At 46.6% G+C, this 26,948-nt stretch overlaps 2 protein-coding genes across 4 annotated transcripts in view; one reads left to right on the forward strand and one right to left on the reverse strand.

Moving 5' to 3' along the window:
* Positions 1–1,937: 1,937 nt before the first annotated feature.
* On the forward strand, positions 1,938–12,048 carry IRF5 (interferon regulatory factor 5). 2 transcript variants are annotated; one of them, XM_047840754.1, is made up of 9 exons: positions 1,938–2,094; positions 6,150–6,355; positions 8,430–8,619; positions 9,034–9,098; positions 9,601–9,634; positions 9,802–10,071; positions 10,347–10,739; positions 10,825–10,943; positions 11,216–12,048. In XM_047840754.1, exons 2-9 carry the CDS (start codon positions 6,161–6,163, stop codon positions 11,462–11,464), a joined length of 1,515 nt encoding a protein of 504 aa, XP_047696710.1. In that variant the 5' UTR covers positions 1,938–2,094; positions 6,150–6,160; the 3' UTR covers positions 11,465–12,048. The 2 variants fall into 2 exon arrangements, with proteins under 2 accessions (XP_047696710.1, XP_047696719.1); XM_047840763.1 differs by lacking the exon at positions 1,938–2,094 and adding an exon at positions 2,871–4,831.
* A 901-nt stretch (positions 12,049–12,949) lies between these two features.
* The window catches only part of TNPO3 (transportin 3), a 78,188-nt gene continuing 64,189 nt past the window's right edge, over positions 12,950–26,948 (reverse strand). For both annotated transcript variants that reach the window (XM_047840736.1, XM_047840744.1), the window contains 4 exons: positions 26,334–26,501; positions 22,563–22,675; positions 15,757–15,848; positions 12,950–14,125 (listed from right to left, as the gene is read on the reverse strand). In XM_047840736.1, coding sequence (XP_047696692.1) covers positions 15,788–15,848; positions 22,563–22,675; positions 26,334–26,501 — 342 coding nt within the window. In that variant the 3' untranslated portion in view covers positions 12,950–14,125; positions 15,757–15,787. The remainder of the gene's footprint in view (positions 14,126–15,756; positions 15,849–22,562; positions 22,676–26,333; positions 26,502–26,948) is intronic.

Raw genomic sequence — 26,948 nt, forward strand, 5'->3', positions numbered from 1 at the left:
GACCCTTCTGTTTTGGAAGAGCCTGAATGATGCTCTCTGCCCCTGCCCCTTCCTCGCCATCCCATGTCTCTGTCCCAGAGTGGTTCTTCGTTCAGGTTCCCCCGGTCTGGACAAGGCAGGACCCTAGTGGAGCTCCCCTATTGCTGGAACCTCACGCCAATGCTACGAGCTTGGTAATATCATCTCCCCCTTACAGACAGGGAATGAGATTCACCGGACCTGCCCAAGGTCACTTAGCAACAGAGATAGATGCCAGCTCAAGCGTGGTGAACTTCATGTACACATAGCCCCTGCATGGTTCCTAACAAAGTCAGAGTCTCTAAAAGTCGGGTCCTCACCTGAGCAAGAGGGACAGTGTATAGGGGGCAATGTGCAGAATCCTAGAGTCTCATGGTCCCTCAGACTCTCTGTGTGGGGCATCTGACAATAAAAGAATTCTCCTGATGGCTATTGTTCCCGATAATTTTTTCTGGACCAAATAGAATATTGTTTATCAAGCATAACTGGTCTCTGGTAAAAAAAAAAAAAAAAAAAAAAAGTTCCCATTTTGTGATGGCCACTTTCAATTAAATGGCAGTTTCATTTTTACAGAAAAAAAAAAAAAATAAAACCATCTATCGACCCACATTTTCCCCATCCACACTTTAAATTTTAAAAACTATGAAATAGTGAAATATGCAGCAGATACTATTAATAAAACCCTTGTACATAATTAGATTTCCATTTTACATTAGGGCTTGGGGTTGGGGGAGAGGGAGAGAGATGCAGAAAAGAAGAAAAAAGACAACACATAGTAAGTAATGACACAGATTAGTAGTAAAGACGAACCCAGGTATTCCTAGAGGGAAAAGGAGAGGGGAGGGGAAGGCCAAAGTTCTGATTCATCAAGTAATACTGGATTTGTGAAAAACACAGGAGCCTCTAAACTTTAAAGGGCAAATAATACTATCTAGAACTTATATATTTTAGTTGCTATCTAAAATTTGGTCAGTTAACTTGGAAATCTTCATTTATAAATTTTTTTTTAATTACTATAGAAAACAATGAAAAAACAAGAGTAATCCCTGAGTAAGCTGATTCCAGTGGGAATCAGACTTTAAAATAAGAATTTCATAAGGGAAACCAGTGAGGATGAACTTTAGAGCTCAGAAACCCGACCAAGGAGAGGAAGTCAAGGTAGGCTTTCCAGAGGAGGCCATGCTGAAACAAAATTCGGAGAACAGTCATTATCAAGCAAAGAATGCTCCAGGAGAAGGAACAGGACGTATGAAGTTTGGGGCCAGTGAGTGAGGCCCATTTGTGAAATCAAAGAACGTTCAGAAGACAGATGGATGGTCAAGGTAGCAGTTAAGTGTGGGACAAGAGACTACGCACTGATCCTGAGAGGTCCCAAAGGCAACCAGGGAGGGAGAGCTGGGGCAGGCAGGTGGGGCATTCAGAAAAAGGGACAGAATGGCTTGAGGATCCTTGTCTGCAAGCACGTCGAGGATGGGGGTGTCCGGATCCAGATGCCAGCAGCTTGGCCCTGGAGCGACCCTCCAAGGAGCGCGGGCGGGCAGGGAGAGGACCGAGAAGCTACCTATCAGTCGGCCCTACCGCGCCCTCGTTTGTACTTTGTTGACGGCCTGTGTCTGACCCGAACTTGAACTCCCGGAGGGCGCGGGCTAGGGAAGTTCCCGGGCCCCGCCGAGCACTTTGGCTTCGTGGGGAGGGGGTCTGGGGCTGTCAAATGACTATTTTGCGGTTCCAGATTGCCGAAGGAGCCCAGTAGTCGGTCCAGGCCACCGCTCGGCCTGCCGTTTCCCCCAGAGGCCTTGGGCAGCACTGGGGGGGGGGGGGGGGGGGGGGGGACCCGGCCTGGCCCGCTCTGCAGCCCTCAGTCGCCGGGTCAGAGCCGGGGGCGTCCAGGGTGGTCCCGAGGGGCAGGGCGGGGCGCCGCCGGCGCGCAGAGGCTCGGCGGCCGCGATCCAGGGGCGGGGGCGGGTGATGCGGAAGTGCCAGGCGAGCGGGAGGCGCAGCTCCGGGAGAGCGCAGCTCGGCCCCGCCGCCCGGCCCGTGCTCCCGGGCGCAGCCACGCGGGTGCATCGGAGACAGGTAGGTCTCGGCCGCCCGCGCTCCTCTCCGCGCCCTGCGGGCACCGGCCGGCGGCGGGCGGGGAACGGAGGTACGGCGGGCGCGCGGGAGGGGTCCGCGTCCGGCTCCTCCGGGCGCTCTAGCTCCCGCGGTGGCGGGGGGGAGAGGGGGCGCCCACGGCAGGGCGTGCCCCTCCGGTCTGGCGGCCTCCAAGGTGCTTCCTACGTCCGGATCAGCCTGGGGTGCCTCACACCCGCAGCCTTCGTCCCTCAGGCACCCGGGGAGCCCGGGGACCCGGCGGAGGGGTCACCGCTGCCAGGAGCCCTAGGTCTACTCTGCTCTCCCTCCGTCTCGCCGCCGCAAGGATGGGGAGCGCCTGGGCGCCCGACAGCGGTCTAGCTTGGGTCGTAGAGGGGTGAGCCCCTATTCCCCCCTTTTGCACGCTTCGCATCTCTTCCCTGGGCACCTGCCAATGACAGGAATTCGGGCAGAGTGTGTGGGAAGATGGTGTCGGGCGGAGGCGCCGTCTTTTGACTAGTGGCCGAGAACAAGAGGCACTGACCATCCTAGCAGAGAAGAATCACGGGGCGCACTTCTTGGACTAGTTTCCTTACAGACTTCCCTCGAACTTAAAAACAAAACGAGTCTAAAAGTAGAGGGAAAGTGAGATGACTGTGGCCGACGCGGGTAGAAGGTGCCCGCCACCGCGCGCAGTACTCTCTGGGCAGTCTCTGAGCAGGGGCAGGGGATGGGCGGCGGGCACGGAAGGGTGGGGGAAGAGACAGGGGACGCCATCAGCCCGCGGAGCGTTCCAAGAGGCAGAAGCTGAGCCCGCGCCCCGGGGGTGGATCCGCGGGATTGGCCTGGGCTCCCCGCGCGCCCCAAACGGGGATAAGTGACCAGGACCTGCCAGGACGCAGGCGGGGCCGATGGAGGAGAATAGAGGGGCAGTAAGGCCACAAGCATCGTCCCGCCCTCCCTGGAACTAGCCGGTGGGGGCGCTAAGGCTCCGTCAAGTGCAGGGAGGCACTGGGAAACCACCCTTTTTTGCCTAAAGGCCTTACTTTGGGGTTTCCCCCTGCACCCTGGCCTTCCCCTGAAGGAAGCCTAGAGAGGCATCTGGGCCTCAGCTTGTCTCGGGATGTGGTCAACTCACCTGGAGGCGGTGGGATTTAGGGTCACGCCAGGCGCAGGGAACCCTTTGCCTTATCCCTGAACTTAGTGTGGGATTTACCGGGAGGCTGTGTGAATCAGACAGGTAGCAAGGGGCTTGCTGCTCCTCCCACTACCGGGCTGCAGAGCTCCTCCCCTAGGGGGTCCCTGGTCTCCGCAGGGTTCCGGGCTCCTCAGGTGGTTGGCTCCGGGGATTCCAGGGCCTTGGCGTGAATTGTGGGGCTTTCCTACCCCAGCAGAGGTTCCTGGGCTGCCCTTCTCGATGCTTCACTGTTACAGAATTCACCCATAAAGGCTTTCTCAGGTCCTCAGCAGCCCACACCTTTTCCTTATTTCCATGGAAACTGATGCAGGTTCTTCTGGCTTTCCCCACTCTCCGGGGCTCAAATCCTAGGTGTGGGGGCCACAGAAATGTCACCCCAAGTCTCCAGAAGGCACACGTGTTCAGCTGTCAATGAGTCAGGGCAGACCCCCTGGTCAAGCCAGCCCTCTACTGAAAAATCAAGTCCTCCCACTGGCAGAGCACAGTGTGGATGGACTTTCTGAGAGCTGTGCAATAGCTCCTGAGGTGCCCGGGAAGTCTGGGCCACTATTTCTACCTGGAGGGAAAGTGGGACGGGGCCCAAACGCATTGAAATTCAGAACTCTTGGCATTAGGATAGTCTGAAGCAGATCTAAGCCCACCTCTAGGCAGGAGGAAGCCTCGCTGGGAAACACACTGAGCCTGGGCCTGGTGCACCTGAGGCAGAAGATCTTTCTTTGGCCTGCTTGCCGGATACCCTCTCTTGGCCCTGGCTGCTTGTTACGGGAGCCCTTTCTCCATATTCCCCTCCTTAGAATACCCAAAAGGATTGTACATTACTGATGTGAATAATTTCAACATCTTTCTACTGAACAACACTGCTGGGCCAGGCTAGGCGGCTGGGGAGGGAGTCACCCTAACTTCCTCCTTGCCCTGGGCAGAGAGAGGAGTAGGCCTGTCTGGTCTCCCGGCTCCATCACCCCTGGCGCAGCTGCGGGCCTGATCGTGTCGGGGGCTGGTCGTCAGGGAAGCTGGCCTTCCCCTCTGGGTCACCAGAGCTTTCCTCTGTCCTCTTCACATAGCCAGAATGGCAGCTCTTGGTGCCTATCACCGGTCATTCTAGGACCACGGCCTCTCGTCTGAGGATGCGGGTGGGAGCTACAAATACAAATGTGGTGGGTGAGGCCATCCCCACAGCTGTGAACCACACCAAATGTACAGTGACCGTCAGCAGGGGACTGGGGGATGGGCTACGGGGTGAGGGATTGAGAATTTGGTCTTGGGGACCCAAATGTGAATTTTTCCATGTAGCTTTCCCCCAGTTCACAGTGAGTCAGATTTCCGAGTTGTCTGTTCTGGCCACTTTCATTTCCCCTGGGGCTGGGTGGAGGCTGGTGTAGAAAGGGGAACTGAACCCTCAATCTTTTAAGGCCTGGGGGCAGGGCTGGGGGCTCTCCTAAACTCCCTGTCCTAGCCCAGAGCTGGGCACTGCCCTGAGGAGAGGCCCGCAGATGGAGACTTCTTAGCAGCGTGGAGGTGGCGCTTAGCACCACAGCCAAAAAGGTACTGGGCAGGGAAACCGAGGCCAGGGCTCCCAGCAGGCCTGGAATGATAGGGTCCAGGCCTGAGAGATCATCTTGGTCAATCTGCCACCTAAGGCAGGCCACCTGGAAGCCCACCTGGGCGTAGGTACCCCCCAGAAACCAGTGGCTCCCAGGCCGAGCCTATTGATTGCATAGCTTTAGCTGTTAAAATTTTTTTCAACCTGGGTCTAGTCTGCCTCAGTGGAGGCTGTCCAGGTATTGACTCAAACCCTAGTCCTTTTGTCACATGGTGGTGCCACAAAGGATAGCTCTTGTCCCTACCCACTAATCCAGACGCCCTAGTTCCTTCAGCCATTCCTTCCCTGACAGGCCTGCCCCCCCCTTGGACCCTCGCCTGTGTCACAGCCCCAGCAGCCTTCCTCTTATGTCTGGTCTTAACCCCCCTCAGAGGAGGATCCTGGAGAGAGCAGGGCTTGTCAGGGAGAAGTAGCTGGAGGACAGAAGCTTCCAACATCTGAGGTATATCAGTTGGCTGGTATTTCTCAAGTCCCACTTAAGGCTGCTGCCCTGGTGAGGCAGGAGGTAGACTGAGTGGGCTGATGGGATTTCTCTCAAGATGTCCAGGTGTGGGGAAGCTTCATCCTTGGAGGGAAACTGAGGAAGAAAGGAAGCTCTGAAGAGTGGGTGTGAAAACCCTTCCTCCATTCACATGCTGGGACTTGGTCTTTGGCCAAGTTTCCTAGAAGGGGGCATAGTGAGGGAGTTCTCCGGATAAGGAGAGGGAGGGCAGAAGGGGTGGGGAGAGGAGGGGAGCAGGGTGGGGCAGGAAGAAAGCTAAGCAAGGAAGTGGCATCGGCTGCAGATGGCCTTCGGTTTGACCCCACACGGAGCTCTGGAGCGCCTGTTGCACCGGTTTGCCCCATCTGAAGCAAGGGGACTGGCTTTTTGTCCCCGTGTATCAGTCACTCACCGGCTGTGGGCTGCCTAGCCGTGGAGTGAGGCAGCAATGGGCCGCCCTGTGCCTTTGGGCCGCTGCAGCCTCACAGCAGCTGGGGAATTGATGCCCCACCTGGTAAAGCATGCCTGGGCGGGGCACGCATGCACCCCCTCTATCTGAACCCCACCCCCTCTCCCACCTCCCGAACACAAAGCAGATGCAGTGACCCTGTGACCAGAAAGCTGACAGTTGGAAAAGAGAATTGGCCGTGAGCATCTGGGCAGACCAGAGAGGAAGAGGAAGCCAGCAAATCCCTGGCTTGGCCCCCTGCACATCTTCCTGCTGCAGGGAGCGGCCAGCTGCAGAGCTTCTGATGTCCCCCTCTGGCTTTCTCCTGCAGATCCCTTTGCCATGAACCAGCCGGCCCCCAGGCCCCCCCCTCCACCCCGCCGTGTGCGACTCAAGCCCTGGCTGGTGGCCCAGGTGAACAGCTGCCAGTACCCAGGGCTTCAGTGGGTCAATGGGGAGAGGAAATTCTTCTACATCCCCTGGCGCCATGCCACACGGCACGGCCCCAGCCAGGACGGAGATAATACCATCTTCAAGGTAAGCCCAGGATGGGGGTACTCCTGGACTTCTGATGCACCCCCTCCCTAGAAGAGGACCTCCCCATACATCTTAAACTGACCGCTGTCCCAGCTGCCTTGCCGCAGGCGACCGCAGGCTTGGACTAAGGGGAGGCAGGCATAACCACCGTGTGCCTTTTTTTTTTTCTAACGGAGCCACGAGGTGCCCCTAAAGTGTGCTTTTTAAAAAAAATTTTTTTTTATGTTTATTTGTTTATGAGAGAGAGAGAGTGTGTGTGTGAGAGAGCAAGGGAGGAAGAGAGAGAGAGGGAGACAGAGTATCTGAAGCGGGTTCTATGCTGACAGCAGAGAGGCCGATACCGGGCTCAAACCCATGAACTGTGCAATCGTGACCTGAGCCTAAGTCGGACGCTTAACTGACTGAGCCACCCAGGCACCCCTGCAGTGTGCCTTTTTTTAACCTTGTGCCCAGAGCAAGGTGGGGACGGAAAGGCCCCCAGGAGACCTTCCTGTAACTCCTCCTCCTCCTGCCTTTTCTTGTCACTTTCTCATCACACGAGTATGTGTGCAGTGTGCGTGTTTGGAGTGCACATACTCTAAAAGACCACAGAATGCCCCCATAATCTTAACACGAGGAGGTAACAACTATGGAAATTTTTTGCTTGTATGTTCAGTTTTCTGCATGTGTGTCTATAAAATTCAAAAATGGAATCAACCTGGAATATCCTGCACTTTTCACCATCCAACATCGGAACCAGCTTTCCTCTGCCCTAAATGCCACGTCACTTTCCGTGACCAGTGCGGGGCTTAGCAGTTTAGATATCCAAACCCAGTTTTTGGACACTTCACATTGCTTAGTGCTTAGTGTTTCAGTGTCGAAGACCCGTTGCCACGGATACCCTCTAAACTCTTACCCGTTGTACATCTTAAATGATTTTCTTTGGGATTAGTTCCTAGAGTTCAACATTGCTGCGTTGAAGAGAATCCTTATTTTTAAACATTTGGATAGGGTCTCCTTAGTCTTTGCAGGTTGATATTTACCCTTTGAAGGTTCTTTTCAAATCCGTTTCTTATTTTTGACGAGGTAACACAATTCAAAATTTAAAAAGTGTAAAATGGTTTGCAGCAAAGTCTCCCTCCCACCCCTGTCTTCAGCCACCCATTCCCTCCCTGGAGGCAGTTAGTATTGTCAGTGTCTTGTTTATCCTTCCTGAGAGATTTTTGTGCATGTGTGCAGATATGTACCTATCTTTTCTCCTGCTTTTTACAAAATGATAGGTGTATACATACCCTCCTCTACCTCGTATTTCCTGAAGATTATGACATGTTAGGATATCAAAAGCCCCCCTCCTTTTTTTTTCTTGCTGCCCACTATTCCGTTCTAAGGATTGGCCATAATTTAACTAGCTCCCATTGAGGGACATTTATTTGGGGTCTTCCGCTTTTACAAAGAGTGCTGCAATGAATAAACCTTGTTTATGTGCAGAATTTTGTGCGGATGCTTCTGTACCCCTAGGATAAATTCCTGGAAGTCGAATTGCTACGTTAAAGGGAAGAAACCTTTGTAATCCTGGTATTAGCCAACTGACCCTCAAAAATAATACCAACGGCTAAAGTGTATGGAGCCCGTCCAAAGTGCAGGCACAGTTCTGAGAGCTTTGTGGGCCTTGGAGTCTCTGCTACCACCCTGTGAGGTGGGCACTGTGATGAGGACATCACAGCAAAAAGACGCAAAGTGACATGCCCCTGGCACAAAGCTGGTGGGTGGCAGTTTCCAGATTCAAACCCGGTCCCACTCCAGATCCTATGTTCTCATCCACCATTCTCCTTAGAGATTTTACCTTATTTACCCTTGCAGGAGCAGTGGATAAGATGCCTTTCAAAGCACTTAGGTTTCCTTTAGTTTCTTGGAGCCCTAAGGGCTGGGAAGGCCTAGAGTCGTATCCCCTACCTTGCAGAGGGACACTCAGGTCAGGCTGTGTGTCCCTGAAGGTCTCACTGGCTCAGCAGTGACTCCCAGAGGCCAGGAGGGGCTGGGGCTTTGGCGAAGGTTGAGGTTCTCTGTGGTTGCCTTATCTTTTCTTCTTGCCCAGGCCTGGGCCAAGGAGACAGGAAAGTACACCGAAGGGGTGGATGAGGCAGACCCGGCCAAGTGGAAGGCCAACCTGCGCTGTGCCCTTAACAAGAGCCGTGACTTCCGCCTCATCTATGATGGACCCCGGGACATGCCACCTCAGCCCTACAAGATCTATGAGGTCTGCTCTAATGGCCACGCTCCTGCAGGTATCACGCCTGACCCCATGGGCCACCTAAGGAAACTGTGCGGGAAGGGGCAGGGCCCTGGGCCTGCGAGGTCATTACACCCCGGGCTTCCAGCAGTGGCCTGCGACGGACCATTTGTGAGGCCCGGGATGGCTTGGCACAGACCAGGCTTTGTGTCTATCTTGCTCACCTTGCCCTTGTTCTTGGCTCCAGTGAGTGTAGGTCTAGTGGCCTAAGGAGCTTAGTGCCATGGGGTCAGAGAGGCCCCTAGTGATTCCTGGTGGCTGTGTGGCCTTCCACCTTCCTGTTTGGGTAGCTCTCGGCAGGGAAGAAGCCACAGCAGGAGCTGCCCCATGGAGCCCTGATGGCCTTCTCCCATCTCCTCCTCCTCCACTGACTGCGTTTCTGTTTTTGTTTTCTCTCCCTGCTCTGCAGAGTCACAGCCCAGTGAGGATTACGCTTTTGGTGCAGGAGAGGAGGAGGAGGAGGAAGAGGAAGAGGTGAGCTCCGGGCCACTCTTGGCAGTGTCTGCATGCACTGACATGGTGGGCCTTGTTACGGCCTTTCTGCTGTCCTGCTCTGCTTTAGGATTAAGCGGGCCCTTTCCTCCAGGGCCCTACTGCCCTTTCTGTAGCTCTTCTCTGGAGCTTCTTCTTGGGAGTTCTGATAGGAACACAGTCAGCACCCTGAATCTCCTTAGGGTTTTGTTGGCACAAAACATGACCAGATGTCATCTGACACACCCTCAGGAGTTGGGGCTGAGTAGGTGTTACTACCTGTAGAAGGCAGATGAGGAAACGGAGGCCCTGAGAGCTCACTGACCTGCCTGGGAGGGCAGAGCTGGGACTGGAGGCAGGGTCTGGCTTTGCTAAGCTGAACACTGGGGAATTGCCTTTTGTGGTGCTCATGTGTTATTTCTTTAGCATCAGATCAATTCATTAACCTGGCCTCCCTTCTCTCTCTCTGGCCTCTTCCCTTCTCCTTTGCCTGTCTTCTCTTCAGCTCCAGAGGATGTTACCAAGCCTGAGCCTCACAGGTGGGGCTGGGAGGTGGTGTGGTTGGGGGCCTAGAGTAAGGAGAAGCTGCAGGTACCACAGGCACCTGGGAGGGGGCTGAAGGGAGGCCCAGGGCCAAGAGTAGGTGGGCCTAGGGGGCGGTTACCAGAAGTGGCATTAAAGCTCTGTTTGCCCCCACCCTCTGTAGAAGCAGTGCAACCTGGCCCCCCCATGGCACCCTATTCCTTACCCAAAGAGGATGTCAAGTGGCCACCCACTCTCCAGCCACCTGTGGTGCTGGGCCCTCCTGCACCAGACCCCAGCCTCCTGGGCCCCACCCCTGGCAACCCTGCTGGCTTTGGGGAGCTTCTCCCTGCGGTCCTGCCGAGCCTGCAGCCTGGGTCCCTGGCTGCCAGCCTGCCCCCCACAGGCGAACAACTCCTGCCCGACCTGCTGATCAGCCCCCACATGCTGCCTTGTAAGGACCCACAGGAGAGCTGGGGGGGGGGGGGGGGGGAGGTGCTGTGTCCAAAAACAGTGCTGGGGGGGGGGGGCGGGTTTGGTTGGTTTGCAAGAAGGGTGGAGGATGAAGAGCAAAGATGCTCAAGCCAGTCCCTCCTTGGGTTGGGGGGGAGACAGAAGTGGGAGAGCTGACTAGATGGCCTGGCTGCTGGGCAGAGAGCAAGTCAGTGGGCTGCAGAACGAGGAGGCACAGGGCTCACAGACTGGTTGGGCCTGCCCTCTGCCCCACAGTGACTGACTTGGAGATCAAGTTCCAGTACCGGGGGCGGCCACCCCGTGCCCTCACCATCAGCAACCCACAGGGCTGCCGGCTCTTCTACAGCCAGCTGGAGGCCACCCAAGAGCAGGTAGAGCTCTTTGGCCCCGTGAGCCTGGAGCAAGTGCGCTTCCCCAGCCCTGAGGACATCCCCAGCGACAAGCAACGCTTCTACACAAACCAGTTGCTGGATGTCCTGGACCGCGGGCTTATACTCCAGCTGCAAGGCCAAGATCTGTATGCCATCCGCCTGTGCCAGTGCAAGGTGTTCTGGAGCGGGCCCTGCGCCTCAGCCCACGGCTCACAGCCCAACCCCATCCAGCGGGAGGTCAAAACCAAGCTCTTCAGCCTGGAGCATTTTCTCAATGGTGAGGGACCCACATTATGTTCCTCCTGGCTTCCTGTCGTCCAGGAGCATGGTTCTAGCCTCTAAGGGTCTTGATCTTGCTACAGAGCTCATCCTGTTCCAGAAGGGCCAGACCAACACCCCGCCACCATTTGAGATCTTCTTCTGCTTTGGGGAGGAGTGGCCTGACCTCAAACCCCGAGAGAAGAAGCTCATCACTGTACAGGTATACCACCATCTCATCTCTCAAGCCCCCACTCTGCTTTGGCTTGAATACTGGGAAATCCTGGGGCTCAGCTCTTGCCCCAGGGTGGAGGCTCAGGGCTCTCTGAGCAGTGTGAACTTGGCGGCCAGTGATAATCAAGGCCCAGGGCTATCCACACGTAACTAGCCTTTGTATGAAGTAGAAATTGGTGGCCCTTCTTCCTGATGGATGCCTCAGGCACAACTAGATTTGACAGTCCTGCCAAGGTTCTCCTGTCCCTCTTTGCCTCCCAGGTGGTGCCTGTAGCAGCTCGGCTGTTGCTGGAGATGTTCTCAGGGGAGCTTTCTTGGTCAGCTGATAGTATCCGGCTACAGATCTCAAACCCAGACCTCAAAGACCACATGGTGGAACAGTTCAAGGAGCTCCATCACATCTGGCAGTCCCAGCAGCGGTTGCAGCCTGTGGCCCAGGCCCCTCCTGTGGCAGGTCTTGGTGCTGGCCAGGGGGCCTGGCCCATGCACCCAGTCGGCATGCAACAATGAGACTGTGGATAGTGACTGGCACGGGCTTCCCAGGTGTCTGTGTGGATTCATGTGGAGGTGCAATGGCCCCAGTTGGCACCTGATTGGCTCGCAGGTCCTCTCTCTGGGTCTTCTGGAAGTGGATTTGTGCTAAGGAGAGGGAAGAGAGCTCTGTGTTCCAGGCTCTCCTCACAGCATCTGAGGGAAGCTAGAAGCCACTTTTGCTTTCAGGGCTCAGTCTTCCTGGATGTGCCTCGCCTCTGCTCACTCTGGAGGAACTCAGCCATCAGCCCCGGTGAGCAGAGAACTCCCCCAACCCTAGGGGCCTAGCTGAGAGGGATCTGTCCCAGAGTGGCCCACCCTTGTGGTTGCCCCCCAATTCCTCAGGCAAAAACAGTCAAGTGCTGTGCGCCATGCTCTCTCAACAGGGCATGGGCCTGATCTGATTTGGGGGTTCCCTAGTTTGAGCCTCACACCCTCATATCTGAGACAGATATGCACACAGGTATTATACCAGATGCTTAAGGCTGACAGCTACCTCCTTGAAAGAACATGGAATAGAAGTGGAATTTTATGTATTTTTCAATTAATAAATATTGAAAAGATCCAGTTGCTTCCATGCTGTTCTACCAGACCCGATTTCTGATATCAGCTGGCTCTATTTCCCCTAGCACCTGCCCTCCATCTCTGGGGCCGTGACAGAGGGCGGGTCTGCCTTCTAGGTTGATGAGTCAGTAGGGCGCCAGGAGCACTGAACTGGCTGGCTTTGCTTTCCAGGAGGAAGCTAGCTGAAGTAAGGGTGTGGATTTTTAAATGTATGCAGCCTAAGATCCTGTCCAAGTCAAACTCTGAGAACAACCGATGTTATGCAGGAAGGTTTGTTTCATTGGTTTCAATATTAGATAGAGCTCTGCGGTCAAGCTTATTAGCTTAAAACCCAATTACTTTAACATACTGAATGATCCTATTTATATAAAACTAAAGAAAATGCAAACTAATCTACAGTGACAGCAGATCAGTGCCTACTTGAGCATGGGGTGGATGGTAAGAGGCATGAGGAAACTTTTGGGAGTAAAGGTATGTTCACTATCTTGTGTTAATGGTTTCATGGGTGTATCCTATGTCAAAGCTTATCAGCTGTATAACTTCAATATGTGCAGCTTATTCTATGTCAAGCATACTGCAATACAGGCTTCTTTTTTTCAAAGACCAAATATTGTACTCAGTAGGTTAGGAATTAATCCATCTACTTGGGTGGCCACAGGAGAAAGAATATACGTACCACAAATGTAGCATGAGCTTTAGGGTGAACTAGAAGAATAAAAGATGCAGAATGAGCCACTCCCCTGAAATATGAAGGGTCCGTGGCACCAAGAGCAGGCGCCTGCTGTTTAAACTCCATAGGCAGCCGTCTACCAGGTAATGGCTAAGACTGCTCACTCGTGTCGTCTAGCTGTATCATTTCAGAGCTCTGAGGCAGTAAAAGGAAGGAAAAACAAACACTGATTAAATTTTAAAAATTTATTTTTCTTTTCTTTTTTTTTGTTTGTTTGTTTTGTTGCTGTTGATTTGTTCTTGAGATGGCTGTAACACCAGACAGAACAGTGCCCTCAAATCTAACACCTGTGCAGGGCTGCAACTCCTTTAAAACATTAAGATCAGCTTTGGGCTTCCCTCTCCCGCCTCACCCCCCAACAGAGTCAAATAATTTCCACATTTTTTAGTAAAATACAGTTAGCCCTGTAAACACTTTCCCTCATATTCCCACCCACCCTCCTTTTTCCCTCTCTCCTGTCTGTGGGTGAAAAATTAAAAAAAAAAAAAAAAAAATTCTTAAAAAAACCTAAAACTTAGAATATACATTTATATCCCACTCACCCTAATTTTGGCTGATGACAACCCACTGTGGATTGGAAGTGGATTTGGAGATTGGATAGAGTCAGGGTTGGGATATACATGAATTTTGGCCCTCGCAGGTCCTGGTATCACTGATGTGACCATGATATAAAACAAACAGGCTCCTCGTCTGAGCAACTCTAGAGGTGGGAAGAAACGCTGGGAGAGTGCGATAAATTTCTACTCGTTTTCGTTAAAAGAGGAGGGGGAAAGGGCAAGAAGGGAGGGTGGGAGAGAAAGAGAGGAAAAAACAATAGAAAACCTTAAGAGAGGATCCTGACCCTTTTCTTCCAATTGCAGCGATTTCATCTGAATTCTCATTTTCTCTAAGTAAATGGTTTCTGCTTCATAAAAATTTGTACTTTTATTTTATTGTATGTGCACATGCATGTTAGCATGTGTGTGTAGGTACGTGTGTGTATGTGTGCATGTCACTGCTGCCAAGTGAACGTTTCAGTTCTGGTTTCAGTTTAGTTTTCCTTTTTTTTTGTTTCTTTTTTTATTTCTTTAAAATTACTTTTCCTTTTGAAACAAGTTCACCAGGAAACCAGCTCCCCTCCCACCACACCGGACAGGCCACAGCCATCTTTTTTTAAACCGCGCTGATTTTCCCTCACACCCCCAAACAGGAACTCCTCAGGATGGCCTCTGAAGGCTGGAGTCTCTCCCTGTCTGGCGGGACGCCCTGGTGGCGGTGAAGGCCCCTCTGCCACAATGGAGGTTTCTGATTGTGGGACACAGTCTGGTTTTTGTTTTCTTCCTGTCTTCTAATTAAAAAAGACATTCCTGACAAAAGAGAGGAAACAGTCAATAATTGTGGTCCAGGACATAGTAAGCTTCTTATAAAGTCAAGGCAGACGTTTCTCTACTTGCTCAGGTACCTCATTCCACCCTCTGCAACAAGGACTCAGTTTAAAAAAAAAAAAGAAGAAGAAGAAGTTGGATTTTTTCCTTGTGATTTCAAGACAGCTTCTGCTTTAACGATACAGTCTGCAGCCCTTTTCTGATTCTGAGTGTGCTGTGGAAACTAGGGAACGTATGTTGGGGGTAGAGCGAACCAACAGGTCCAGGCTGCCCACCCCAAACCAACCACAAAATATCGATTTCAGTCTGTTTATATACTGGGGTTTCATGCAAGAGTTTAGCCTGAAGGAAGACTCTGCCTGCTCACAAAATTTTAAAAACCACCGATTTAGTCTGTATGAAAAGGTACTCTGTAAAAGTATTAAGTACCATGGTTAAAAGTGAGGACTCTGGCACCACAATGTCCACACCTGAATCGCAGCTCTATAAATTACTGACTGTGACAATCACAAATCGTTTAACATTTGGAACCTCTATTCCCCTGTAAAACGGGAATAAAAACGGTCACTAACTCACAGAACCGCCTGAGGATTATCTTATAAAGCACTGGAAACAGTATCTGACACACAGTAAAGGCACCATCAACGTTAGCTATCAACATTCATAGCTGTCCAATAAGAAGCCTGAGTGTATCAATGTTAGCTATTCCTGACACTGCAAAACTTGAAGATCCCAAATGATATCACTACTTATTAAAGAACCAAAGTTTAGAAATAATTTCTGGTGTGGTTAGGCACTGCTGAAGAGTCCCTTAATCTACTGGTGCATTTAATAACAGAAACCGCCAGGGAAGTGCTGCACATTCATTGAGAACTGCCTCCTGGGAGAAGAAATTCCGCCTAAGACATCAAAGGTGGGGCTTAAGAGGAGAGCTGCCTTTCTTCGCTCAGTGAAGAAATTGGCACCCAAATCCCACTACCCAGTCCTTTCTGTCCTCAGTTAAGCTTCTCGCTTTACCTCAGAACGAGTGTTAGGAAGCACACGGAGAAAAACTGATGCTCAAGAGCTAGACAAAGAGGCTTTCCTACACCTTTCCTATACCTCTGGCCTTGGTCATTTCAGCATTCAGACGATAAAAGTGATAAAAACCTGGCATTTCAGCATCTAGACTATAAAAGTGGTAAGAATAAGTATCTTTGCTCATTGATCTAGAAGGTCAATTTTAGGGAAATGGTGTCATGTAATCACAGTCAACTTTAGGTCAGCACTGTTTTCACCAAGGTAGCCAGGTTAAAAAATACTTATTCGTTTAATATACACATTTACCACCCTAAAATGTCTGTAAGAAGATTACAGGAAGATTTTTATTTATTTATTTTTAGCTCTTCTATAATAACTTTCCTGTGGGGGTGAAGACGGCATGCAAAAGAAGCTGACAATACTGGCTGCCTTAGCCCAAGAAAATCAGGGCCCTGCATTTCCTAGCTGTTCAGCAGTGTTAAACTGTGAAGTCCTTCCCTGACCAGCTATAGTAATAAGTCCCATGATGGGCATTAAAACCTACGTCATCCCCAAGCATTCCTGACAGCCAGGGAAAAAGCTGAGACACTCACCTGGGTGACAGGCACAGTGCAGGAGTGCGAGCTATCGAAACAACCTGGTGAAGTCTCGCAAGGCCCAGCAAACTTGTTTACATTCCTCAGCACTGGAAAAGAAAAGGCAGGATGGTTCCCTGACTCAGGAGAAAGATACAATATGCTGAAAAACAACCGCAACACTGAAGTACACAGAGAAGGATCTCAGCTCTGCTTGGAGCTCTCTCTACTGTCTCTTGACTGCTTCTGATCTTTCTGTAACTCAAAGGCAAATACTAACTACTGCATATGATAATAATTATATGCTGTATGGTTTCCAAAGAGTATATGGAGAAAAACTGCCAAGGTTTGAATCTTGGGTCCACCACTCTTGGGCGAGTTACCAAGCTGCTTCAGTTGCCGCATCTATTACTGACCTCATAATGTCTGGAGGATTAAATCAGTTCAACACTTGGTTGAAGTCCCTGACATAAACACAAGAAAGCCAGAACTCCCAAGTAAAAAAGCAAGCATATCCACCTCAGGCTGATAATTTTAACTCTACAAGCCGAACTAAAAGACCCTGGTTTCCTCGTTCTCTTCCAAAGGCAGATTTTGTTTACAAAGCCCAGTCCAGCAACTAAGTCTCTATCAGTCATTGATTTTCTAGTTGAACAGGCTGCTCAGGGTTTCCTCCTGTGGGAGGAGAAGGGAGAGGAGATAGGAAAGGCTTAAGACATGTAGAAAGGGAGAAGGAGGAAGCAGGACTTGGTCCTTAGGCAAGCAGTGAGATGGGGTTTGAATAGCCCAATATTCATCTGACCCTGTTTTTTCAAAAGGCCTCTTTTGTCCAAAACAGTCACCAAGAAATCAGTTGACGCTCACTTCATTCTTTTGTTGTCAGTCTGCATAACCAGTGTTGGTAACTAAACATAAAGCTAAGCTAAAAACAGTGGAAAAGGAAGTACTTCTTAATATGCTCATCCTTCTGCAACCCTCTCTTTGGCTCAGAAAAACTTAGGAACCACAGACTCCCACCTAGGGTTCATCTTCAGAAGAAAAGTGCTCTCTCCTTCTCTTAACAGTTAAACACCGGGGAAGGAATTGCTAACATAATGACTCCACAGAGAAGAAGGTGGAATGAGAACTATCCCCTTAGTGCCTACATCTGGATTTCCCCACCTATTATAAGGTCTGAAATATCATTATGAACCTTAATTTAGACTCCAGGATTCGATTCAACAGAATATTCTAGAAACTTTCTTCCAGTCTCTCTTCGTCTTAACAATGTAATGAAAGTGATGAAGTCTTCTGGGTTTACTGAAATTCTGCCATTTGTGAACTTAACATGTTTCAATACAACCATTACCTTCCTCAGTCTATTTCCAAATCAATACTGACTACAAAGGAGGTAGTTGGGGCGGCGAGCACCTATCGCTCACACTTCCACTGTCACAAAGGAAGAAGATATGTAACCCAAAAGAAGCCACTGTGAGGCATGCTATTGTAACGAACTACAGTAACAGGAAACAGTTAAACTGTGGGACAGCAATGGGGACTTAAGATTCTTTTGCTATCCTAAAGCCTTATGTGTTTTAAATTCGACCCTTCTCAAACAGACAGCTTGGTTTAATCTGGAAGAGCACGATAACTCCACTCCTTGCCTCTCTTGTGACACAGGAGAAAAAGTGCCGAAACCAAAATGCAAGTACAGAGATCTGTGGTGAGCCAGGGTGAAGGAGGGGTAAGGCCAGCATCTCGAACCAGCTCAGCGCCACTCCTAGTCCTGTGGGCAAGTGCTCTGGTGTCCGGAGCTGCAGCCAAATGTTTAATGTGTCCTTCCTTGGTGATTAAGCCCAAAGAAATGAATTTTTTTAAAAAAGAAAAACGTAAAAGCTACAAGTATTTTGTTTTCTGCCTCAAACCTTCTGGCAATTATTTTCCATTTCATTCATTTAAAATGGCCACTATTTTTCTAGGTTCTATTTTCTGGCTTCCAGTCCCACAATTCCAATCCTTTCACCATACTTCTGAATACTTTTATGGTGACCATTCCTCAAGCCCCATAATCCTAGTAGCGGTTTGTTGAGAAATGCAACCCTTTTCACCCAATGTTCTGGTGCATAACGGAGAGTAACCAGGCTCTAACTAACAACTTGAGCAAGAAGACAGCCCCATACTGGCCTCTAACTCTAGTGTCCATGCTTCCTTTATTCAACATCTTCTGACCTTGAGATCATCATGCAAGTGATAAGAGTCAGAGAATAAACACCAACACAGAGAAATGGGAAATGATGGCAGGATTTCTTCTAGTCATAGTTAGTGGTGCATGGAGACCAAGAATGATTATTGCAGAATGAAACGCCCCAGCAGAAGCTGACCAACTAAAGATGTTAGGGAATTAATTAATTACCAGTACTATGTGAAAAACAGGCTTGGACTTGCTGAAATGAAACTGAACCAGTTTACCTTCCCTGCTAGAATGGCAAACAAAGCAACATGTTGAGGCAGGAGTTACAGGACCTCAGCTTCAAAAGGGAGACTGAGTCATGCATGGAACAGAAGGTTCAAGGGCAACGTGCATACTAGAGAAAGAGAATTACTATGAGGAGGTGAGCAATCTCAAACCTTTTCTCTAGCACCTTAACATTACATCTTCTGTTCATTTCCCACCACTGTCACAGCCTACTATAGGAGGAGCTGCAAAACTTGTTCAGCGATGAGAGATCAAGTAGGCCAAGTTGGTAGTGCATCTTCATTTCCCCATATCACAGGGCAAAGATCACAGATGTTTTTGTTTGTAACATTGCATTGTTTGGGTTCCTTTTCTGTGCCCTCAGTTCTCCTTAAATTGGGGAATTCCATGACTTTTCTGACTTTCTCTATCATTCTATTTGTCACAGATTAGCCCAGATAAGGGAATACAGGTTTGGTGGAGACTTATTTTAGAATGTGTGGGTGGTTGCCTTAGAGCTGTCAGGAGACATGCTCCGGCTAGCTTTGTAAGTGCATAATGACATTCCAGCAGGTTCTTTTCCATGGAGAAAGTTAACATTCACTGATCACCTACTACGTGACAAATCTTCAGATTTCCATGTGGTATCTCATAATAACCCTTGTGAATAAGATAGGTATTACTAACACTATTTTGCAGATGTGACAACATTCAAGCCAATAGCCTTGACTGTAAGCCTAGTCCTTTGAGGGTTCTCTCCCCAGACTCCCATTTGCTTTATGGAAATTAGAGCCAGTCTGATCCTGCTCTTCTACTGACCAATACTAGATGGAATACAGCAAAAAATAGCAGAAAGAAGCGACACTCTTTCTCCTGAGACAGCTTGTAGGTGGAATTCCACTTCTACTGTGAAGACTCATAGTGAAAAGAACATAATTTTGTGAAGTTATCCCAGTCAATACACACCTATCTAGAAAAGGGGAAATTCCCTTCTTCTGCCAAAATGTGGCATGAAGGTAGTCACATGCTCTGTTTCAGTCATGCATGTCACTTGATCTGTGGCTGAAAGTCAGTGACTTTGGGGACACGATGTTAAGACACTTAGTAAGCTACAAAATAACATCACTCATAGGTTTGGGATTTTAACAAATTAACACAATTACTGGAGAAACTCCGGGAGATGAGAAAGTAAACCATTTTGCAAAGTAAGATTAAGAAATCAAGTCTCAGAAAAGAAAAGTAACCCTTGTACCATCGCCTAACCTTTATTTTCTTCCCCCTTTAAGAACTAGGTCTGGTGTTATTTATAAAAGTATACCACATGCTCCTGAAAAAAAGTAGAGAAAGTTATGAAATAAAAAGTGAAAAGTCTTCCCTCCTCTCCGATCCTGGTCCTAGCTGTGTATCTTTCCAGAAATTTACTATGTGTATGTATAATACATACAATAAAACAGCTTTTAAGTGCAAGTTGAGGGGCACCTGAGTGGCTCAGTCGGTTAAGCATCCAACTTTGGCTCAGGACATGATCTCACGGTTCTTGGGTTTGTGCTAACAGCTCAGAGCCTGGAGTCTGCTTCAGATTCTGTGTTCCCCCCACCCCCCCATCCCCTGCCTCGACCCCTTCCTGACTCGAAAATAAACAAACATTAAAACAATAACAACAACAACAACAACAACAACAAATAAGAGTCTTTAGGGGCATCTGGCTGGCTCAGTTGGTGGAGCATGTGACTCTTGATCTTGGGGTTGTGAGTTTGAGCCCTACACTGAGTGTAGAGATTACTTGAAAATACATACATACCATACATGAAAATTAAATTAAAAAAAATAAAGTACAAGTTTGTTCATTTATAGAAGCATCAAAAAGACTATAATACTTAATATACTTAAGCATCAAAAAGACCATAATACTATAATACTTAAACTATAATAAAATGTTACTGAAAGAAATTAAAGACACCAATAAATGTAAAGACATCTCATGTTCATGGACTGGAAGACTTAAATTGTTAAGATGTCAATTGTTAAGATGTCAATACTACTCCAAGCAATCTATAGATCTGATGCAATCCCTATCAAAACTTCTAATGACATTTTTTTGTGAAAATAAAATAACCTACCCTAAAATTCACATGGAATCTCAAAAGACCCCGAATAGCCAAGATAATCTTGGACAAAGGACAAAGTTGGAGGTCTTACACTTCCCAGTTTCAAAATTATTAGAAAGCCACAGTAATCAAAACAGTATGGTACTGACATAAAGACAAAGAGATCAATGGAATAGAGGAGAGGGCCCAAAATAAATCCCTTGCATATATGCTCAAATGATTTTCTTTCTTTTTTTTAAAATTTTTAATGTTTATTTTTGAGAGAGAGCGAGCGAGCGAGCGAGCACAAGCAGGGGAGGGGCAGAAAAGAGAGGGAGACACAGAAAGAATCTAAAGCAGGCTCCAGCCTCTGAGCTGTGAGATCATGACCTGAGCTGAAGTCAGACGCTTAATTGACTGAGCCACCAGGCGCCCCTCAAATGATTTTCAATAAGGGTACCAAAGACCATCCAGTGGGGGAAAGGACAGTGTTGAGAATTCTTCTCAATCCAAAAGAACTGAAAGCAGGATCTTGAAGAGATATTTGTACACTTATGTTCATAGCAGCATTACTTACAATAGCCAAGAGGTAGAAGCAGTCCGAATGTCCATCAACAGATGAGTGATAAATAAAATGTAGTATATACATAAAATGGAATGTTTTTCAGCCTTAAAAAGGAAGGAAATTCTGACAAATGCTACAACATGGATGAACCTTGAGAACATTATGCTAAGTGAGTCACAAAAGGACAAATACCATATGATTTCACTTGTATGAAATATCTAGAGTAGTCAAATCATAGAAACATAAAGTAGAATAATGGTTGCTGGGGACTAGGGGACAGGAAGAGAGGGAGCTGTTTAATGGTTATAGTTTCAGCCTTACAAGATGAAAAAAAATTCTGGAATTGCACAACAGTGTGAATGTATGTAACACTACAAACAGCACACTTAAGAATGGTTGAATGGTTGAAACGGTAAATTCTATGGTATTTTATGACAATTAAAATTTTTTTAAATTGTCAGTACAAGTTGGGTTATATGATACCGTTATTTTTTTTTTTTTTTTTTTTTTGAGTGCTTCATTGTACTGTTTTTATTTTTATTTTTTTTTTTTTATTTTTATTTTTATTTTTTATTTTTATTTTATTTTATTTTATTTTTTTTTTTTATTTTATTTTTATTTTTATTTTTTTTCTGAAATTTATTGACAAATTGGTTTCCATACAACACCCAGTGCTCATCCCAAAAGGTGCCCTCCTCAATACCCATCACCCACCCTCTCCTCCCTCCCACCCCCCATCAACCCTCAGTTTGTTCTCAGTTTTTAACAGTCTCTTATGCTTTGGCTCTCTCCCTTTCTAACCTCTTTTTTTTTTTTTCCTTCCCCGTTATTTTTTTCCCTGTATCATACACTTTCTATATCATCACATGCATATTCTTTCATGTTTTTTTAGTGCCAATTTAGTTACATTCTATTAATTATTTTCTCTTGATGGGCAATTAGAATATTTCCAGTGTTTTCACTATCACCAAACCTTACTGTAACACACATTATCAGGCCTATAAATCATTCCACCACTGTACGAATATAAGTCAATACCTACAGGAGTGTCTGGGTGGCTCAGTTTGTTAAGCAATCTCACTCTTGATTTTAGCTCAGGTCATGAGCTCATGGTTCGTGAGATGGAGCCCCACGTCAGGCTCTGTGCTGACAGTGCGGAGCCTGCTTGGGATTCTCTCTCTGCCCCTCCCTGGCTCACGTACATGTGCACGCTCCCTATCTCAAAATATTAGAATTTCAGTATCTTTAGGCGTGGCGAAAATTTTCCAACTCACTGCAGCTTACATCATCTATGTTTCACAACTAATGCTTCACCCATTCACATCTGCATTCCTGACACCTGAATATGGATGAGAACAGAGAAGGACTTCAGAAAGATAAAGACAGATCTTATGAAGGGCAGTGGGCTGCTCAATGCACTTTCTTTTGGAAGAAATAATGCTTCCACTTACCCGTTAAGATCTGATACCAGTTAATACATTTGTACAGTAAAACTGATGCACACCTATACAGCATGATGATATTTCCCCCCCAGACTGCTTTCTTTCTAATGCCAATTTGTGCAATTCAATGTAAACAGACAGTAAATTGTGAGTTTACAAAGGCACACAAGAAATATACTCTTAGGTAAATTTGGTATAAGAAACAAAGAAGTATTTTTTCCTGCACACCTCAGCTTCTGTTTATATTCCTTAAAAAGACAAAAAAAAAATAAACCCCCAAACCCCACATCACTCACCTAGTGACTTGTTTGTGGAAATCTGTAAGTTGTTTGTGTGTCACTGTGACGGCTCCCACGGTTGTCTCCTTTGGCAAACCTTTCAAGGAATTCTCTAACCATCGACAAAAAGTCTGTGCAGAGAAGAGGGTAAGAGTTATAAGAGGAGACAGGACTTACTCAACTGGACCCTACAAGTAATAACAAAGACTCACAGGTTTTTCTTAGCAGCATTAGTTCTTCCAGACTTGGAAGCAAGTAAAGGAATTAACAAAGCAGTACTATCTTTAGGCCTTTCAACCCTCTGGGGTTTGGAACAGTTTGCAAAGGAAGGCAAACCTAGACTTCCATTCAAAGTAGTAGTAGTAGCAGGCATCATTTCAGAAAGAGCCCTTCTACTTTGGAAGTGAAGTCTTTTCTGGATGATGCTACTGTTCTACTGCTATCATTAAACTTCTGCCAGAAGTTTAATGATAAACTTTTTAATTTCAAAAAAATTAAACAGCTGCCAGAAAACTCTTTGGTGAAAAGGTCAAAGGCAAAGGTTCAGTACCACAAAAAGCAAGGGCAAAAAGTACAGTAAGTACACATGTCAAAATTATATATACATAATATAATATGAATCCAGAGCCCGAAGGATTTTAAGGTCATCTCTCTTAGGAGAACAGTCATTTCCAGTCACTTCTTTATGATACCTACCTGTACTCTGAGTCAGAAAATTTTGTTGCTCACTCCGGTTGCTATTTAAAAGAATATTATTTACTATCTGAGCATAACCTGATAGTAACCTGTCTGCCCCTATTCCCCTTCCTTCCTTCCTCTTCAAACTAATAATCGAAAATTCTAGAGACTTCCTCTGGGTTCTTATTTTCAATGAACTGTTTTTCTTTGAGTCCGCTCTAATTTTTCATGCCTTTCTTAAACAGGATGTATACTTTGGTCAGTTTTCAGCAGTAAGATAACCTTTTTTATAACTGAACTTTTACATTATATATTCCCCCAATATGTTGACTTATGATAACAAACCAGAGCAAAAGTAAATATTCCATTATAAATGCTTAAGAAGTATCGCTCTCCAAATGCTGCCCCCAAGAAAGACAACACTCTACTAAAGATAAAAACACACAGGGAAAAGAGATACAGGAAGAACGCTTAATTGATAGTTTTGGCATCCAAAAATAGCCTGTGGGTTAACTACAGTACACCCCCAAACAAGAACAATAAGAAACAGAGCACCTGGGTCCATTAAGCGTCCGATTTCGGCTCAGGTCATGATCTCGAAGTTCGTGAGTTCGAGCTCCACGTCAGGCTCTGTGCCGACAGCTCAGAGCCTGGAGCCTGCTTCAAATTCTGTCTCCCCTCCGCCCCCCTCTGCCCCTCCCCAGCTTGCACTCTCTCTCTCACTCAAAAATAAATAAACATTAAAAAAAAAAGAACAGTAAGAAACTAAACTAAAAAGCAAAAACTAGCTAGCACACAATGGGTTTCAGCATCATCTGAAAAATTTGGCTGGAAACAACGAATGAATTTGCCAGATGGGTATCCAACAAAGAAAAGGGAACAGAGGTAAGAGTTTAAATAGTTTATTCAAGTCACACAGCAAAGATGATATGCCATCTTCTACTGAAGAATCTGTGTGAATTTTGGAAATGGTATGACTATGAAAGTGCTCAAGAATGCAAATTTTCGGGTGCTTAGGTGGCTCAGTCAGTTGAGCGCCTGACTTGATATTGGTTCAGGTGGTAATCTTGCAGCTGTGAGATGGAACTCCGTGCTGGGCTCTGCTGAGCGTGCGGCCTGCTTGAAACTCTTTCCCCTCCCCACCACTCGTTCTCTCTCTCTCTCAAAAATAAATAAACTTAAAAAGAAAAAGAATATAAATTTTCTTTGGGTTTACATCATTAGAATTTTAATCAGTTGTTGGGGTACAGACAACCCAAATTTATGTAAGAGTTCCTTTACAAAAACTCCGTTTCAGGTTGATATTTATATAAAACAATCACTTTAAATTTCTTGACACACATTCTGTGGGTATCTATACAGTAAACTCTTAAGAGCCTATGGCTATCTGGTTTTTGTTCCTGCTTAACCTTGCTGTTCTAATTTTCTTCTTCTGTTAGCACTTAACCACATGTTTAGAAATCAAGAATGTTTTTATAAAGTTAAATTTACAAAACAAGTTTTGTTGGTTGGGAACCAAGTATATTTGTAAAAAAGTGAAAAGAGCATGCAAATTTTTTTTCTCATGTCAATGACTTCTGGAATTAAACTTGTTGGTCTTGAGGGGCCCACTGAGTACTTTCTTTAGAAAAATACAAAAATATTGCTGTATAAGATTGAAACAGAACATACTGAACAACCAGCAACAGGAACTGTAGACACTATTTTATTCCTGAAGCAAGTTCCCATGGAAGAACTGCAGAGGTATCTGATGGAACCAAAGTCACATAGAAGTCTCAGAGTTTGATATATAGGAATTAAAGTTCAAGTGGCTATTTCTGAAGTATAAATATAAAGAAAATGTTAAAAATTTATTAAGCATCTGCCCTATATATGACTGTCTTTTGTTTGATTGAGCCAAAGGTCAAGTAAAGCAAATGCTAAGGCAATATACATTAATCACTGAACTTTGGAGATGAACACATAAATTGAAGGCAGAACTTTCAGCTCAGTGATAGAGATTTTTTTAAGTTAAAATAATGTTTTTAGTGTTTACTTTTGAAAGAGAGAATGCGAGTGGGGGAGGGGCAGAGAGAGGGAGGGAGACACAGAATCTGAAGCAGGTTCCAGGCTCTGAGCTGTCAGCACAGAGCCCGATGTGGGGGCTCAAACTCATCAATTGCAACATCATGACCTGAGCCGAAGTTGGACCATTAACCAACTGAGCCACCCAGGCGCCCTTCAGTGACATGAGATTCTAACAATAAAAGTATACTTTGTTTTGTGAAATTGCTGAAATTGAGGCTAACAACTGCCATCAATGATACAAAGCAGGAGACAACGTTGAGATGTACACAGACTTAAAGGTTACAATAAACTTGCATATCTGGAATTTTCTGTGGTTCTGGAAGACAGCTAGCTCACTTTAACTAGAACCAACTATGCACTTTTCTGAACTGCTTTTATATTAATATTAAAGATTACATATCCTAGTGTACAGGCTACATATATACTTTACCACTATGCTCAAAACTTTCATGCAGTACACATAACCCCGATTTATGATCATGTGGCCCATACTGAAATTACTTGGACATTACTGGATAGCCTAAAAAAACGTTCCATGCTCAGGTGATAAATGAGCTGGTACAAGAACTGAAACAAGATGCAAATTAATCCAAAGAAGAAACAAATCCAAGTGTACATTGTGAGCTAATTTTATATTTCTATATCCCCAAAAGCTTTGGCTAGATTTACCAAGGAAACTCATACAGTGCTATCTAAGGAGCCTGAAGTGAATTAACACTTCTCGAATAACCTGTAACACTGTATAACTGATACATGGGCATCTCACAAGTGAACAAATTTCTCAGTGGTCAGCCACATAGCTGAATTCAAAGCTTAGTATTCACTTCAGGGAATATAAACCCTATGACAGTGACACAAGCATACTTTCAAAAACCTAATAATGAACTATTGGCCTTCCATAGGCCCCTTCATCTAATAAACTTAGTAATATGCCTAGGTTAAGCTCCATGGATATACAACAGGGCTGGTTTCAAAGTTATAGGCAGCCTCCCGAAACCAAAGTTTAGAACTGTGAGAATGGGTTCTTCATGAAAACAAGCTTACCGGTCTGTCAACCTGCATGATCTCCCAGAGCACTTCAGCCACATCCGGTAGGGTATAGGGAGGGAGACAAAAGCAGCATGTGTGGAGCAGCTGGCTAACAAGTTGCTGTCCAAGCTGGTTCATCACCTGTCCAATCAGTTCTTTCCGTAATTCAAAGTCTTCTTCGTGCTATAAGGAAGTAAGAGCAAAAGATATGTTCTAATTTCAACTTTCCACCTAGTAACTCCTCTTTCCTGGAGAAGAAAGTGTATACTTAATAGCTGGATTCAAAAACTTATTTTCTTCCTTCCTGTAGTCTTTGAATATATATATATATATTTCTAGTATCTCAGAAAAAAAAAACTTTTAATAAACTGCTTTTCATTTCTAGTTTCTTAAATAAGTAGCCCATTCAAATAGTGGCTATTTCTCCACTGCTGTTACCTTCAATTCTATTCCACATTTACCCAAATCTAACTTTGAAAACTTTGTGAACCATTTTACTACTCCAGCCAAACAGGTCTCCTAATTGTCTAACATACTTAGAACTATCCTGACTTTCTCTGATTATGATTTATGCCCCAGTTAAGACTATCTTCCCCTCTCCAATCCATCCAAATTCTACCTATATCTAAT

This window comes from Prionailurus viverrinus, chromosome A2 (assembly GCF_022837055.1).
Source record: "Prionailurus viverrinus isolate Anna chromosome A2, UM_Priviv_1.0, whole genome shotgun sequence".
Classification (NCBI taxonomy): domain Eukaryota; kingdom Metazoa; phylum Chordata; class Mammalia; order Carnivora; family Felidae; genus Prionailurus; species Prionailurus viverrinus.

What these genes read in the sequence shown, in the direction of transcription:
- IRF5 (XM_047840754.1), top strand. Translation starts at nt 6,161, where the DNA reads ATGAACCAGCCGGCCCCCAGGCCCCCCCCTCCACCCCGCCGTGTGCGA. An exon ending in ACCAAGCCTGAGCCTCACAG is followed by an intron (nt 9,635 to 9,801) that starts GTGGGGCTGGGA and finishes CACCCTCTGTAG; the next exon opens with AAGCAGTGCAACCTGGCCCC. An exon ending in CAGCCCCCACATGCTGCCTT is followed by an intron (nt 10,072 to 10,346) that starts GTAAGGACCCAC and finishes TCTGCCCCACAG; the next exon opens with TGACTGACTTGGAGATCAAG.